General features: G+C 41.0%; 1 protein-coding gene across 1 annotated transcript; it reads right to left on the bottom strand.

The window, feature by feature from the left end:
- Positions 1-2,203: 2,203 nt before the first annotated feature.
- On the bottom strand, positions 2,204-5,584 carry LOC143553849 (UDP-glucuronic acid decarboxylase 2-like). The gene is made up of 7 exons (XM_077043751.1): positions 4,982-5,584; positions 4,719-4,865; positions 4,555-4,634; positions 4,388-4,471; positions 4,226-4,300; positions 3,477-3,569; positions 2,204-2,662 (listed from the first exon to the last, which is right to left on the bottom strand). Exons 1-7 carry the CDS (start codon positions 5,556-5,558, stop codon positions 2,447-2,449), a joined length of 1,272 nt encoding a protein of 423 aa, XP_076899866.1. The 5' UTR covers positions 5,559-5,584; the 3' UTR covers positions 2,204-2,446.
- Positions 5,585-17,847: the final 12,263 nt, after the last annotated feature.

A 17,847-nucleotide genomic window follows, 5' to 3' on the forward strand; every position in this document is an offset into this window, starting at 1 on the left:
TCGTTGTGAAAGGGGCCTTTATGTTGACTTTGACCTCTCACCTTAACATTGATAATGCGGTTCCTCCTATTTTTCATATTCCGAAAACCACTCATGGTTTCCGGTTTCTTAGTATAAGAATTGGAGCTCTTAGACAACTTGCATGTTGGGGGAATTTCTAAATAAAACGGGTATCTTGGAAATTTGAGAGTTGTGAATCACTTTCAGATCAAAACTATTTATGGTTCTAAAATGTTTTGATCAGATAAAACTCAGATTGATTAAGCAAGAAATTGAGTATAAATAGCTTTATTGAATCAGGATGTTTCATCATATGATCAAGCGTTGGTTATTAAGTTTAGGGATAGACAACTATTATAATTACCATGTTTTGAATTTCAAAATTACAAATCTCACTCCTATTTTGACATTAAAATTACCTAAGAAATTTAACAAAATTAAATTTCTAACACATTTTATAATTTATATAATGCAACATATGTCAAAAAAACTCGACCCCGGCCAGGGGCTCTGCCCCTTGGACCCTGTTATCAGCGGCGCTGCCCCCGAACACCCACCAAGGAGGCGTTACCCCCTTTGTAACCCCCATTACTTAGGGCTTTCACAAACGCTTATATATTCATATTAAAGAAAACGGAGGACATGAATCTAGCGGAAGATCAAAACAAAAACAAAGAGATTTCACAAATTTGTATGATGTTTCAAATCAACCAATGCCAAAGAGATAGACCGTGTCACATGCTTAAGGTGCAAAAGTGTTGTAGCACACATGCTTAAAGGACTAAAGGTATTAGTTGAAAGGTCTACACCCGTAATTTAAAAGGGTTACCTGTTTTTTCTTAATCATCTTTGATTAAACCGCACAAGAGACAACACTGTGATGTGCTACCACTCGAAGAGTTAAATCAACGACGGTGACGGTGAATATAACACAAGCTACCGTATATCAAATTAATCTTTCACACATATACAGAGTGAACTTATCGTGCATCAAATAAATTGTGCAGTTGATAGACAAGTACAAAAGCATAGTGTGCCCTCTCTTCATTTCTCATTAATTTTTTTTGTTTATGTCTGCTAAATGAATGACAATTCATTGAATTAAATTTTGAAGAGTAATAATGTAGAAATAGTATTTTTATCTAAGTTTCATTTCCTGGCATCCCTTCTACTCAAATTAGTGTACTTGTCTTATTACAATAACAAATAACAAGGTATAATTCATACTGAATATCCTAAAATTGTCTAAACCTTAAACTTCCTCAATGCACTGGCCGGAGCAATTGAACTTGTATGTACCAATCGTTTTGACTTGACCCAAGATTGAAGCAGTGGTGGAACCGGAAATTGTTTTCACTGAGGAGTGATCGGGGGCTTAACACTAATTTTAAGGAGGTGATCGAGATTTCCTTTAGGGTGAGCATGACCCCCCCCCCCCCCCCCGGATTGAATTAAGAACTTCCATTGTTTTATCAATTCCCTTGGTCTTTTCTCGGTTGTAACTTACCATGAACACTTATAAAACTTTCCCGTCTCTTTTTTGTGATGTTATAGATTTGCACCCGTCTCTTTTATTTGGAATTCCTCAAACTCTTCAGTTTCTCTTATCGTTTGGTAATTAAACATAATTGCTATGGGACCTGCTAGGATCAAACATGTGAGTTGGATACGTCCCTAATAGCTTTAGCCAATCTACTTAAAACAAACTGTGTTTTCTTTTTCCACAAACTATAGGGTATTTAAATTGAGTTACCCTTTCGTGAACTTTGTTGCCACAAACTATTGATATGGATGAGACAACTTCGCATTTTCGAGTGATTTCGCTTCTAATGATGGTGATTAAGGACGTCACATGAGCTTAAATATGTAACATTCTAGCGACCAATCTATAAAATTGACTTGTCTTGTGACCAAACGTGAAATTTCAAACTACACTATCAAAGTGGACTGAACTCAATTGTGTTTTAAATGATTTCTCTGATACAGAGACGTCAATTCAAATAGATTAGACATTCTAATTTCTAAACGTTCGTTATGAACACATTTCACAATTTCAATCAAAGCCGTAATTTCTTAAACTTGTTACCAAATTTATAATTTCTCAAACATTAAACGACGTTTAATTTAACAGTTGGTGACTTGGTGGAAGCGACTAATACCAATTGGATTAACATCAACATTATAAATAACAAAGGGAAAATGGTAAGCTACAACGTAAAACTTATCTCTGTAAAATGCCAATTAAGTTCCCAAATCACGTTTAACATAATAACAACAATAACAATAATAACAATAATAATAATAATAAAACCAAAATACAAGCCCGAAAAACTAATATAGCCAACTCAAACCCGAACAACGGTAGAGAGGGCGGGCATAAACTCTGCTACACTAGTTGTTCTGGGAACCTCCATATACGCCTTACTGGTATAAAAAGTGATGCAGTTTAAGCCGAGGTGGCACCACTGTCCTTATGATCCCCAAAGATCCTCTGCCTAAAGTCAGACACCATCATAGGCAGACCTTTGCGTAGAGGCACCTTGGGTTCCCAACCCAAAAGATCTTTGGCCTTGGTGATATCGGGCTTCCTTTTGTGCGGGTCATCTTCTGTGTTTGGCCTGAACTCTATCCTTGCATTCGGGTCGATTGTCTCCTGGACCACCTGTAAACAAAACAGCATTCGTGTCAACTGTCTCTTGCATTTGGGTCAACTTAGATGATCACATCATCATCTTTACTCTTTAGAGGGGGTAAACAAGCCAAGCTGTTTGTGAGCTAGTCTAGATTGACATGCTAAAAACTCAAATTGAGCCAAGCTTAACCAAGCTCGGGTCTAAAAATAAGCTCATTTGATATATGAGCATGAGCCCGGGCTTCACTTATCAAGCTCTAGCTAGCCTTTGAGTCTATTATTTATATAATTTATTAAATATATATTTTTATAAAAATTATTATAGATATAATAATAAATTTTGATAAAAATAAGTAAAAAATTTATAATATGTTATAACGAGCCGAGCTCAAGCTCTTGTAATTTAAATATATTATATTTTATAAATAAAACTTATAATTAAAATATATATGAAATAACTATAAATGTAAATAAAATAACTCATAATTAATTAACGAGCTGAGCTCAATCTTGAAAAACTACCACGAGCTGAGCTCGAGCTCGAATGAGTTAAATACAATATACAATATGTTATATATAAAAATCATCATTAAAAAATATATTAAAATAACTATAAATGTAAATAAAATAGTTAATAAATGATAAAACGATTCGGGATCAAGCTTGAAAATCTATTAAGCTCGAGCAATAGAAATAGAGCTTGAAACTAACCAAGCTCAAGCTCTCTTAAGTTAAATGAACCAAGCTCGAGCTCTCATAAGTTAAACGGGCCGGCCGGGCCGAGCTCGGGCTCAGCTTGTTTACACCCCTAAAGTATTTTGAAAAGTGGATAGGTGGCCTATACCTGAGCAAGTTCAAGCATGGTGAATTCACCAGGATTTCCAAGATTGAAAGGTCCAACATGTTCGCCTTCCATCAATCGCATCAAACCTTCCACCTTCATATTCAAAGCAGAGTTAGTTAAAAGCCAATATGCATTTCTATATCTGAATAATAATAGCCAGTTGGTTGACATGTGAACTAAAGAAAGTGTTTGTTTCTTTGTTTTTACAATACAAACAAATAAATATGATTGTAAAACTAATAATTGAGAGATAGGTAATCCATATTAAGAGTTCTAAAATATCAAAATTCCATAAAGGTTGGAACTATTTGGAAGGAATATATGTCGGTGTCGTGTTAAACTATTTTAACCCAAAGTGACCCACCCCAAAAGAAATATCCCAGATTAATCATGTAACATCCTAATTCCTAATTTTGTAACGCGAGACGTTTGTTTTGCCATACAAAACAAGTAAAAACCCTGTTTATGCATGTTACCCAAACAATAAAGATGATCGACACTAAATACATTCACTTTCACATTCTTTAGGTAGAAAACTAAAACACCCAAAAATAACATTTACCAAATTTAGGATAGCCATTAGCCTATTAGCATCATGACAGATTGACATCATCCCATGATTCATATAATTCCAAACAAGAGGAATCAAACAAACATACAAAATTAGAAAACTAAAAAACAATTAAAAACCTCAAAATGCAGGCGGCTAATTCGGTTAAACCTTAAAGAACAGAGAAAGACATACTAACCAAATCTGAAACAAACTGGAAGCTTCTTGTTTGTTTGCCATCACCGTAAACAGTCAAAGGCTCCTTTCTCAGTGCCTAAATCGTTGTTAATAACCAAATTTAATTATATGTTAACCAAACCGATTATTATATATTGAAATTCGATAATTAACAACTAAATACCTGAGCAACAAAGTTGCTAACCACCCGCCCGTCATCAATGCACATTCTAGGACCATACGTGTTGAAGATCCTCGCAATCCTCACCTACATTATTCAAACAAAGCAATTACTCAATTTCCCACAAATCAAATAACATTTGTTAATTCACAGAAAACCAAGTAACCGACCTCGACACCAGCACCACGATGGTAATCCATGGCTAGCGTCTCGGCCGTTCGCTTCCCTTCATCATAACAACTTCTAACACCTGCCCGAAATCACAAACACAGTCAGATCTTCATCTACAAGTCTACAACCACCAGATCTATATTCTAATTAACCACAAACTCACCAATCGGATTAACATTCCCCCAATAAGTTTCGACCTGCGGATGCTGCAGCGGATCACCGTACACCTCGCTGGTGCTCGTTAGCAGAAACCGCGCACCGACCCGCTTCGCTAACCCTAACATGTTCAATGTCCCCACCACATTTGTCTTGTACGATACAGATCACCGTTAAGAATTCACAATAATTAAAAACAAATAGCAATTAATAATTAATAAACAATAATGTTATCAATAATAATTATAATAATAATAATAATAAAGGATATGATGGTTTTGACGGGATTGTGTTTGTAATGAACAGGTGAAGCAGGGCAAGCAAGGTGATAGATCTGATCTACTTCTAATAACAACGGCTCAACGACGTCGTGTCGAATAAGTTCAAATCTAGGGTTACGAAAATGATGCATGACGTTATCTTTATTCCCAGTGAAGAAATTGTCAACGACAATGACGCTATCGCCTCTGGCAATCAACCGGTCAACGAGATGACTTCCAACAAAGCCAGCACCACCAGTAACAACGATCCGTAACCCCTTCCGTTTAAGCCCTAACGGAATCTTACCGCCGGAGTTCAACGATCCGAATCCGACGGGTCGCCTAGGGTTTATGAGATCGATGGTGGTTTGGAATGCGTCGTGGTAGGTGATGTGGCGGGTGGTGGTGGTGGATGGGATGACGGCGGCGCCGATGAGAATGCCGATGAAGACGAAGAGGAGACGTTGTTCACGGAGCATGTAGCGGATGGGGCGAATGACAGAGAGCCAGGGTTTGCTGGGCTTTGGAGAGTATGAATCCGACGTCGTTTGGGCTTCGTGGCCTCGGAATATTAACTCAGATCCCATCTCCGATATCTAAAACTAAAACTGAATGTATGTTTTATTATATGTGTTATGTATATGGGTGCGTTTGTGTGTTTATAATTTATAATTTATAAAGACTGTGTGTGAGAGAGAGAGATGGAGGTGAAGTATATGTAGGGCTAAAAGTGTCAGGTGGCGGTGGCTTAAACACTCCGGCACGTGAGGTGGGGTGAAAGAAGAGGGATGACCGTCAGCTTGGTGAGTGTGAATTGACGAAAATGGCCCTGATGAAAATTAAACGGTAGGTTCTGATAATGGCCCAACACGAGTGACACTAGATTAAATTCATAGTACATCAATTAATATTTTGGGGTTTATAGATATTTCGTTGCTCTTGTTTTTATAACGGTGATTTTCTATTTTTTAAAAGAAGTTTGAAAAAACATGTTTGGATTAACTTATGTGTTAGAGAAAATCAAAATGATTAAAAATGTCATTTAAAAAAAAAAGTGTAATGAGTTTTGAGGGTTAGAGGGGTGTAAAAGATAAATCAAACTCGTTAAGTTAATAAGTTACATATTCCTAATTTTTCAAAACTCGTTTATTTTTCCTTCTTCATAAGTTAAAGTTCATATGGACTTATGGTTTGTCAAACACCTTATCCATCTTACTAACTTTTCAAAAAGTTTATAAGTTGATAAAAATAAGGAATCCCAAACGCCCCCTTAGAATGCCACACTTTTTAAATTTGAAAAGTTTCGACGTCCCACTCTAACTAAACTACGATGTCTTAACCGGATCCACGCTGACTTAACAGTCGTTGTGCCACCATAATAGCAGAACTCTTTGACATAACACACGGTGGAACGAAAATCCGGATGAGCTCAGGGTTTGAACCGACAACCTTTACACAATGCCTAGCTTGAATTTTTCATTGTAAATACCCACCCAAAAGTGACATAAGTGAGATTTGAACTTAAGTTTTTATTGTATAACATAAACCTCCTACCATTGAGCCACATGTGGAGGATATATATTTCGTTGCTAATAATAATAATAATCTTTGTTTCATTTTCTGTTTAATATACATATTTTTTTTACATAAAAGAAAATCTCTCTAATACATAATTATATATTGAAATCTTTCAATAAAATTTTGTGACATTAAAGTTGCTAGACTTTTATATAAAAACTTATTACTAAAAACATTTAAATTAATGTTTGTTATTTTTAAATTAGACAAAGTTTTATAAAATAACATTCAACTTTGGCACACACAAAAAATATATACAATCCTATCAAAAAACATAGCAAGAAACTAATTTTTGTCTTTGTGATTTATTCAAATATGTTATTTTAATCCAAAAGTTTAAAATTGTAGTTCATCTTCGTTGCAATTTGCATCCCTGTGGTTTGTTAATAATATCTACTATATTTATTTCAATCTTAAATATGTTAACAAGAAGAACGAAAACTGCAACAAAACAAAATTATGAAGATAAATAGCACGGTTTTAACTTTTTAACTGAAATAACAAATTTAAAGAAAATTACATAAACAAAAACGATAGTTATCTCTTTGGGATACTTCAATCATAACTAGCCGAATTCTACTTCAAAGCAAATATAGAAATTTTAATACATCATAATTGTGTTAAAATATTTGTATTTCATTTTCTTTTTGTTGGCGTGTTGAAGTTGCTTAATATGTAAATTGAACTGATTTACTTTTGTGATAAATAAAAAAGTGTTTTAGTTTTTATTTTTAAATAATGACATTAACCATTTCATATGCTTTATTTTTATAATAAAGTATATCATCATATTTTATTCTTTTAAAAGGGTGATTTTGATAAAGCATAACAAACTTTAACCTAGATTGCTTTTTTGATTGTGTGAGTAACGTTTTGAAAAGTGGTTTTTGACGGAGAGGGTATTGAAGAGGTAGGTCCCAGCAGAGCCCAGTTGGTCCCGCAGGACTCACCTTGAACAGAGACGTCTGCGCAAAGGCCATCTGCTCCCGCAGGACCCACCATGCTCAGAGAACCTTACGCGCAGTACGCAAGCTGTACACGCAGGGAAAGCCTCCCAATGGTGAAGTACCCCGCCTGTTCCCGCAGTTGCGGATACAAGCCATCAGGGAAGGCTACCCGCAGACAGCAGGGCTACACGCACAAGACACTAGCTACTTCAGTAGTCACATGAAGGAATGAGCAAGGCGGGAACAATCCCGCCTAAATGAGCCAGTCTGTATGATTCTGAAAGATCTTTTGTACTATACCTACCGAGGTATGGATAGGACAGACGATCTGACCAGAACAGCCCATGAGTCAATCGCAGGGTGACAGCTCACCGACAACAGTGCGAGGAGGAGCACCCTCTAGTACTGTTTGTCACTATTAGCCGCTGCCTACTCACCAACCCTTACTGTGGGGCATGCGCAGCCTACAGTTGGTGGAATAGTGTTACTGTTGGCCGTAACCTATTCACCAACCAGCATGGCCTGCGTACAATCCACAGTATGTGGGACGTGCATAATCTACAGTTTGTGGAATAGTGCAGCCGACTTTGTTACTGTTGGCCGTAACCTACCCACCAACCAGTATGGCCTGTGCATAGTCCACTGTTGGTAGAACATGAATACTATTCAGCCGGCTGTACCTTCTAGGAAACCTACATTCGGCTATAAATACTACAACATCTTGGAATGGTGAGATCATCTGCTATCCTGTTATCTAGCAATCTCTTAATATACACTTATATTCAGAGCAATCTAGTCTGATTCTCACGCCGGAGGGTGGTCACAAGGAGGAACCCCCCCCCCCTTCTCAGTGACGAGCTTACGGTGTTTGTTTTGCAGGTCCCCTGAAGAACAACTGTCTCTGTTGGACCTCATTCTCGTGGGAAACATTACTTAACCCCCAGATTATCTATAATCTGCACCGGGTCACTTAGTGTTTCTTCATTGGCGCCATCCGTGGGACAATGAAACACAGATCCGGCTAGGTGGATGAGCTTCCGCACGTCCTTTGGGCAAACAGAACGCTGAAGATGGCCAGTACGGGAGAAACCCCGTTCAGTCTCACTTATGGCACTGAAGCCATGGTCCCAGTCGAAATTGGTTTACCCTCACCAAGGGTCTTGATCCAGCCAGAAGACAATGATGCGGAAAGACGGTTAGACCTTATGCTAACCGAGGAACGCAGAGACTTAGCCGCAGTGCGTGAAGAGAATTACAAACGACAAATGCAAAAGTACTACAACACGCGGGTAAAACTCTGCAACTTCAATGAAGGAGACTACATACTGCGTAACAACGAGGCTTCGAACCAAGAACGCCCAGGAAAGCTGGCCCCGGTCTGGGAAGGGCCATACGTTATCAAACAAGTTCTGGGAAAGGGCGCATACCGGCTCGAAAGGCTCGATGGCACTCCCATCCAAAGAACATGGAATGGAGCTCAATTACGCAAATGTTATATGTAGATCAATTCCAAACTTGTAAAGAAAAGGCCTAAGAGCCACTTCTAATGGAAATGATTCTCCTTTCACAATGTGTTGATAGCCTTACCTTTAACTTATGAACTTCCCATGTGTCGGTATTCACCGCATCAATGTGTGAAGAAGTAAGTAGTTGCGTGTGGAAGGCGGCAAAACCCGCATAAACACAACGCTAAAAATGTTAAAAAGTTCTAAGGAAAACCTACACGCAGGTCAGATGTAAGTAAAGTTTAGCCATCCTTGTAAGTGCAAGTGACGGTCTTACCCGCACAATCACGAACAAAGAAGCAAAACTTCAACCTATCATCTACCACGTTCAAAGGTTAACTTATTCTGAACACTTAGAAAATTTCAAAGGAAAAGATGAGGTAAACTTCCACGCAGGTTAAATGTAAGTTTAGCCATCCTACTAAGTGCAAGTGACGGTCCTACCCGCACAATCATGAAAGAGGAAGCAAAATAAACTTATAATTACCACGTCAAAAAGTTAACTTATCTAAGTACTAAAGAAATTGCTAAGTGTAAACATGCGTAAAATAAACAAAGAAAAGGACAAACACATTCTTTATTCCATCGAAACTAGAATATTACAAACATTGCTGGGTATATACCCGCATACAAAAGAAATACAAAAGCAAATATCTACGCTAGTGGTGGAAAGGGATCTTCTGGATCATGCTTCAGGACCACTTCCACTTGGACCCGCACCATCAGCAGAGTGTGACGGTTCAAGGAAAGCTCTAAGGACAGCAAGCCCATCATCAGCAGCAGCAATTTCATTCACCTTCTCCACCACCGGATGCGGGAAGGCAGCATACTGGTTCACTGCTTGGTCGTAAATAGTTTCAGTATCCGCATTATACAAAGGGAAGTTGGAAGGCGGGACGCCTTTCTCAGCAAACCCTAGACCAAGCAGGAAGCCGGTCCGCTCATAGCATCGTCGTAAGATGTCTCTGAAAAGACCCGATGCACAACCTACAAAGAAAATGTACAAGTGTAAGAAACTTCTGTCGCAAAGGAAAGCGTGAAGACAAAGCTAAAATACCTGAGGCAACGCTTCTCGAAGAAGCCATTCCTTGGCAACCAGAGCTTCTTGGAGGGCGGCTTGAGCTTGGGTGCGGGCGCGTTCGGCTTCGCTTTTGTTAAGGTTGGCAAGTAGCACTTCCTTTGCAGCAGCCTCTTCAACGCCCTTAAGCTTCCGCTCGGTGTGATCAAGCACGCCCCTCTGGTCCAGGATCTCTTGGAGCTTCTTGGCATCTTCCATCGCCAAGGCATCATGAGCACGTTGGAGAGCCTCCAATTTGGCCTTGAGCTTCTCGTTCTCCACGCGTAAAGGCTCAGCAACGGCTTCAGCCTTGGTGGCCCTCTCGGTCGCGTTCCTCGCAGTCTCCTTAGCTAGCCGAAGCTGTTCGTTAACAGCTTGGGCAGCCTTGGAACGGGCCTCGAGTCGCGCTTGAACCTCAACCTCGAGGGCCTTGAAGGCCTTATCCTTCTCCGCAGCCACTGCGGTTAGTTTTTGGTTCTCCTCCCGGAGAGCACGCGCCTGAGATACTTCTTTAACGCGAGCTGCTTTCAACTTGTCGTTTTCACGACAAAGCAGCTCGACGCGTGGCTGCATCCGGGCCAGGAGAACCCGAAGCTCGTTGGTTAGCCTACCCTCCTGGTAGCTAACCATGGCTTCCCCCAACGCACCATGGGGAGCAGCGTGGCGAGCCCAGTCCACGCACTCCACAGGTGTGCGAAGGGTTGTTCTTCGGCGAATGTTCCATCTTGGAACATACACTTCATTGGAATCCGACACTGCAAAAGAAACAAAGCAGTTAGGAAAAGATGATATAAAAAAAAATGTATAAAGGCCAAAAGAACCCTACGCACCTGTAGGGTCGATCACAGGCCGATAGCCACCGAACCCATCACCTGAACCTAAGGGAAATCCATCCAAAAGGTCAGGCAGATGGGAAGGTAACAAAGATTGGCGAGAAGCCTCGCGCGTACCTGAAGGTTCGGCCGTCGAGGCCGATGGCGGAGGAGGCACAGTTTCCGCCGCAGAAGATGGCGGAGGCATGGTATCCGCCGCGGTCGCCGCCGTGGAGGCAGCAGCAACAGTAACCGCCGGCTCCGTGAAGGATGCTGTAAAAATCGCACTCACGGCCGGCGGTGACGTCATCTCGGCTGGAACAGTCGGCTCAAAGGAGTGAGCAACTGGACCAGCGGATGCAGGCGCAGGCGCCTGGGTCGACGCCTCAGGTAGGCTGACCGAGCCTACCGTCATTGGCGGAGAGGTACTCCCCTGCGCTCCACCCTGGAATGCGTCAACATCCACGCCTGCACAAGAAGATAAGTTTCAATAAATTTAGTGATAAATCTACAAAGGACGTTTGTACTTACGGGTTTTCTTGAGCCTGAACGTACGGACGGGCGGGGACGACCCCGATGGAGCCGGTCTCTTGATGCCGGTCACCGTCGTCGTCGTTGGTTCTCCGGAGGCAACAGTCGTAGCCTCCGGAGCAGTGGTCTTCTCACCACCGGGGTTCCCCGCCACCTCTTCACTATCTGACTCAGTGTCAGATAGGAGCACGGGATCGGCTGTGGAGGCCACCTTCTCCTTCCCCTTTCCGCCGGCAGCATTCCTCTTCCGCACCAGCGAATGACCATCTGCGGATTCCTTAGAAGAAGGGATGTCATGAATTCCGGCAGCGGGTACAGCATTGAGGGATTGAGGGTAGAATATCGCCTTACCTGGCCGCCAGTGGCTCAGGATCTCGTGGCCCAGCGGATAGACCTCCACAAACCGATCCGCCGTTTGTTCCAGGATGGGCAACTCGCCCTCGTCTAGAGCACGAGTACCCATCCGCGCGGGACCGTCAGCTTCCCGCGGGTACAGGAGCGACTCCAAATCGTTCCCCTCTGAAAGAAAAGAAACAGTTAGAAGACAAACTCGTATCAGTAAAAAAGACAAGACATACCATAAGGAATAGAGTTCAAACCGTATTCGAGAAGTATGGGAACCTGAGACGCCTCCTTCCACACCCGGCTCATCCCCAACATCACCATCCAGGACTCCGCAAACCGGTAAACCGGAGATTGGACCAGGGATATCTTCGAGAACCATTCCGCCTCCTGGTAGTTGGGGGCGTGAAGGCTCGGAATTGCTTGGCCATTTTTAAACTTCATGGCAAGGGGGACGACGCGGGCGGATATGTAGAAAAACTCCCGCTTCCACGATCGGAGACTGCGCTCGGTCGCGCAAATCTTTAAACCCTTAATACGGGTTGTCAGGGTGTACCACCCCTGGATGCACCTCCAAGTATAGAAGGTCATCAGGCGGTCCACATGGGGCTCGATGCCCAAAATCCGGCACACCCACTCGAAGTGGCGAATCTTGGCGACCGCCATAGGGTGCAGCTCGGTCAAATGAACACCGTGCCTCTCAAGGACACGGTAAACAAACTTTGTCAATGGGAACCTAAGATTCCCATAGACAAAGAATGCTGCATAAACCCCGATCTTGCCTCTGGGGGCATCGTACACGGTCTGATGGGGTTCAGGAAACTCAGGCTCGAGAGGATCGAGCATGAACTTCCTAACAACATACCGGTACTGATCGCCGGGCAGAGCACACTGGCACTCGCCAGCAGTACTCCTATCATCGGTCGTAGACTCGAAATCATGTGAAGACATCTTGCAGAAGGGAGAAGAAAACGATTTCAAGGGAATGCTCGACTGAATAGAGTATTCACCGGAAATCGCTGTAAAGATGAAGAGAAAATGTGAGTGTGAATTGGAAAGGATCCTCCACCCCCTTTATATACTAATCGCAATTAATGCGGTGAATTTAATGCGGAGGAGTGAGAAATTGAATGTGCAATGAAACTATGACGCGTGGCAAAAAGCAAGCTGGCAACAGCTGTCAAAAGGACGCGTGCCAGTAATTTTGCGGCCACGCGCCCGAAAAATCGCGCCCACGCGCCTGAAAAAGCGTCTGGAATGACCATGTACTGTCACGTCACCATAACTTCCTGCACGTCCTGACACAGTCAGAAGAAACCGTCGCACGACGTTTCAGAGGTTTGGACTGTTCTTATCTTTCCACCAACCCTTCGAATTTCAAAAAATTCAAAAAGATTCAAAAAAGTAAGCGGGAAAATACCCCTTACCTTGGCAAACAAGTAACCATAAGCCGGGTGCGGGTACAGTGTTAAGGCAAAACCCTTCACATACCTAGCACCCGCAGGGAATTGAAGTCAAGAATACCTGGGCAACAAAGTAACTATAAGACAGGTGCGGGTACAGTGTTAAGGCAAAAGCCTTCACATACCTAGCACCCGCAGGGAATGGACCCCAGTACCTTGGAAGTAAAGTAACCGTAAGACGAGCGCGGGTAGTGTTAAGGCAAAACCCTTCACATACCTTGCGCCCCGCAGAGAATTGAAACCAAGAAGGATCTTCCGAGCAATGCTTGCGGATAGAGGAATAACATCCCCGCATAACGGGAACGTCGAGAATTATATTGTTTGAAACTCCGTAATGGAATTGGTGGTCTTAACATAATTGATCACTATGTTGAAAACCACCAGAACCCCATGGAGAATATATACAAGTGAGACTCAACGCTCCTGACTTGCGAGAAGGTTACATACCTACCCGCATCATACCCAAAGATCAAGCAAAAAAATCGGGAATTTTTGCAAGTGACATTAGGAAACCCGCAGGAAGAATCCCCACGGAGAACCTTAAAAACTAAAAACCCCTTTTCAAAACCCCTTGCTTAAAGTCCAAATGTTCACCTCACTTTATTAAACATTCATGAGAAGAACATTGAACTGGGGGGACTTGAAGAGGTAGGTCCCAGCAGAGCCCAGTTGGTCCCGCAGGACTCACCTTGAACAGGGACGTCTGCGCAAAGGCCATCTGCTCCCGCAGGACCCACCATGCTCAGAGAACCTTACGCGCAGTACGCAAGCTGTACACGCAGGGAAAGCCTCCCAATGGTGAAGTACCCCGCCTGTTCCCGCAGTTGCGGATACAAGCCATCAGGGAAGGCTACCCGCAGACAGCAGGGCTACACGCACAAGACACTAGCTACTTCAATAGTCACATGAAGGAATGAGCAAGGCGGGAACAATCCCGCCTAAATGAGCCAGTCTGTATGATTCTGAAAGATCTTTTGTACTATACCTACCGAGGTATGGATAGGACAGACGATCTGACCAGAACAGCCCATGAGTCAATCACAGGGTGACAGCTCACCGACAACAGTGCGAGGAGGAGCACCCTCTAGTACTGTTTGTCACTATTAGCCGCTGCCTACTCACCAACCCTTACTGTGGGGCATGCGCAGCCTACAGTTGGTGGAATAGTGTTACTGTTGGCCGTAACCTATTCACCAACCAGCATGGCCTGCGTACAATCCACAGTAGGTGGGACGTGCATAATCTACAGTTGGTTGAATAGTGCAGCCGACTTTGTTACTGTTGGCCGTAACCTACCCACCAACCAGTATGGCCTGTGCATGGTCCACTGTTGGTAGAACAGGAATACTATTCAGCCGGCTGTACCTTCTAGGAAACCTACCTTCGGCTATAAATACTACAACATCTTGGAATGGTGAGATCATCTGCTATCCTGTTATCTAGCAATCTCTTAATATACACTTATATTCAGAGCAATCTAGTCTGATTCTCACGCCAGAGGGTGGTCACAAGGAGGAACCCCCCCTTCTCAGTGACGAGCTTACGGTGTTTGTTTTGCAGGTCCCCTGAAGAACAACTGTCTCTGTTGGACCTCATTCTCGTGGGAAACATTACTTAACCCCCAGATTATCTATAATCTGCACCGGGTCACTTAGTGTTTCTTCAGGTATGCAACTCTTTTTTTTTTATTGTTGAAAAGTATTAGTAACATATTTTCTCATCAAAAGCTACGGTTAACACTTTTCCTACTTATATGTGTTTTTTCTATTCGAAAAAGAAAAACATGTGTTTGCTCTAATGACTTTTGCAATGATACGTCAAGTTTGTTGAAAAATATAGTGCATGAGAATAAGTATCTTACAAAAGCTAGACAAAATATATAATATAAAGGAACTAAAAGCAAATAAAAATTAAATAATACAGAGCTGGTAACCTAATAACATTTTTTTTCATTTAAACATTTTTTTAATAACCAATGAATAAAGTTCGGATATCCAGGGTAACCAAATAGCAAAAGATAATTCCACACACTTGAGATCGACAAATGAACGTGGTGTGGTGCTTATTTAGTAGAAATATCATATATAATTATAATTACTTTTTAAGTAATAAACTTCAATACCATTATAACTTCAAAAAATTGTAACTCAATAATAAAAGTAAACACGTCATTTACTTATTTAGGTTCAATTACTTTGGGTTTAGAAAAGGTTGCTAAACACGAGAGAGTTTGTTTGGAGAATCAATACGTGTTTATCCCCTTTGCCTTTGACACTTTTGGTTTCTTAGCTCCGGATGCCGTGGACTCTTTGAATAGGGTTCAGAAAGTTGTGCATAGTAACGTATCGGCCCATAAGAATTGAAACTTTGTTTTTAGCAGAATTGGGTTTGCTATCCAAAAGGGGGTTGCGACGGAGCGTCTTTGCCCGCTTACCTGCCACTTCATTGTAAATTGTTTGAATGTTTCTATGATATTGGTGATGTTCATTGCAAAAAATAATAATAATAATAATAATAAATAAATAAATAAACCTTATAAGTGAGAAACATTATAGAATACTAAATCATTGCACGAAAATGCATGATAAATCTAAAGTGTTTTTTTAATCAATAATATCTGGGTTTGGTAAAACACATACCCGTGAATTCGGGTCAAATGAATGAGGAGCCTCTATTTAAATATTAAGCAAATCTGATGACTCCAAAAAAAAGAGGAGCGACCACATTGCGACACGTATGATTTTTATGTTTTCATTTATATATATTATAGATTAAAAAAAATTGTTTTTCCGTTGCATAACACAACTCTAATGTATTTAGAAAATCGATACAAACCATTAGTCATACGTTCATGCCTCCAAGACCGGGCATGACATGATATATTTAGCGAATAATGAACCACGTTCAGCTAGAGGTGCACAACAAACCCGAACCCGGAACCGGACCCGAAAAAAAAAACCCGGAACCGGTTTTTTTAATACCCGAATCCGTACCCGACCCTACCAGTAGGGTACGGATAAGGTATGCTTTTTGGCACTAAAACCCGAACCGGACCCGATTTGTACCCGGTAATACCCGAAAACCCGAACCAGTTCCATACCCGGAACCGGGTAATTCAAATACCCGATGTATACCCGAAAAATACCTTAAAAATACCCCTAAAAAGTGCAAACTTTTATAAAATCCAATCTATACCCGGAAAAAACCCGAAAAAACCCGTAAATAGGGTTTTTTCAGTACCCGAAAATAAGGTATTCAAATACCCGGTTTTAGAATACCCGGTTCTATACCCGACCCGAACCCGATGCATAGGGTATGGTTTTTAGAGACAATACCTGACCTGAACCCGACCCGATTATTACAAATACCCGGTCATACCGGTACCCGATTATACCCGAACCCGATTCCATACCCGAACCCGGGTATTCTAAAAACCCGATTTGTGCACCTCAACGTTCAGCCAACCCATAATATACGTTTAATGTTCTTTATAATCTGACTATACTAATAAATGAATAATGAGGATGATGTGGCAATCACACATTCATTATAGGTCTAATCTCTCTTCTCATTCATCATACATATCCATGGGTTATGAAGCAAAACCATATTGACAAATGAGTTATAATGTCACACCCCGACCAAAGGCGGCGGAACATGCCGGGGTGCAACGATTGCTCATAAGCGCATGACACTATTTAAAGCGACAATATTTAACAAACTCATTTCATTTCACATCATCGAAAATGTCACATAACCAAATATTCATAACTCAAATACAACAAAATATAACAAAATATAGCAAATCAAATATTGTTCAGTTTTGCTAATATCCTAACGGTATTTGTGACGTTTTCTTCACCGAACTCCATAATCAACCTAGATGCAAACCTGTAACATTTCATAAAATAAAGTTTATCAACACAAAGGTTGGTGAGCAATTCATAAGTTTGAACATTAGATATATAGTATGAAAAGCCACAAAACTAGTATACAAAACCATAAATAATAGCTATAAACTTGGATAAATAGTTATCGCTAACAAGTTAGCGACACCCAACTATAAGGGGTTGCCAAATAGTTTAGGATTTTATAGTTATCGTTAATTGCATTACGTTAACGACACCTTGCCATGAGGGGTTGCCAAATGGTCTAGGATTTATAGTTCCACCATCCAAAAGCGATAAACACATAGTCAAATAAGCATAGAACACCAAATCGAGCAATTATTCAAGTAAGGTATACAACAACGTTTGTGGTTTAAGACCCAAGTATAAAACATTTAGTTTAGATAAGTTGAAATGTCACCCCCAAAATAAAAGATAGAAAACGGGGTATGAAGTTACTCACGTTCAAGTAATAAACTTGAAATATTGATTATTTGGAGATTTGCCGGAACGACGAGTTTAACGTATGAAGCCTAAATAAAAGAAAGTCTTGGATTTAGAAAGGTTGTCTTGAAGATCTTTAAATAAAATAATTGCTGCAAAAACTAATCAATTAAAGTTCAAGGTTTAAAATGTAACTATTTAAGAATTTATAATAATAACCCTTTTAAAAAATGTAAGTTTGCTCAAAACCGGGTTAAAGTATCTAACCTTGATATTTACTTAACCAATGTTAAGTAATAAGGTGGGGAAA

This window comes from Bidens hawaiensis, unplaced genomic scaffold (genome assembly GCF_021521415.1).
Source record: "Bidens hawaiensis isolate Kalapana, Puna unplaced genomic scaffold, B.hawaiensis_p1.1 tig00017381_1, whole genome shotgun sequence".
NCBI classification, from domain to species: Eukaryota; Viridiplantae; Streptophyta; class Magnoliopsida; order Asterales; family Asteraceae; genus Bidens; species Bidens hawaiensis.

Excerpts from the sequence above, each read along its gene's own strand:
- LOC143553849 (XM_077043751.1), bottom strand. The coding sequence starts at position 5,558 with ATGGGATCTGAGTTAATATTCCGAGGCCACGAAGCCCAAACGACGTCG. Across the intron at positions 4,635-4,718 it reads GGGGAATGTTAATCCGATTG|GTGTTAGAAGTTGTTATGAT; the intron begins GTGAGTTTGTGG and ends GATTTCGGGCAG. Across the intron at positions 3,570-4,225 it reads TCCAGTTTGTTTCAGATTTG|GTGGAAGGTTTGATGCGATT; the intron begins GTTAGTATGTCT and ends TTGAATATGAAG.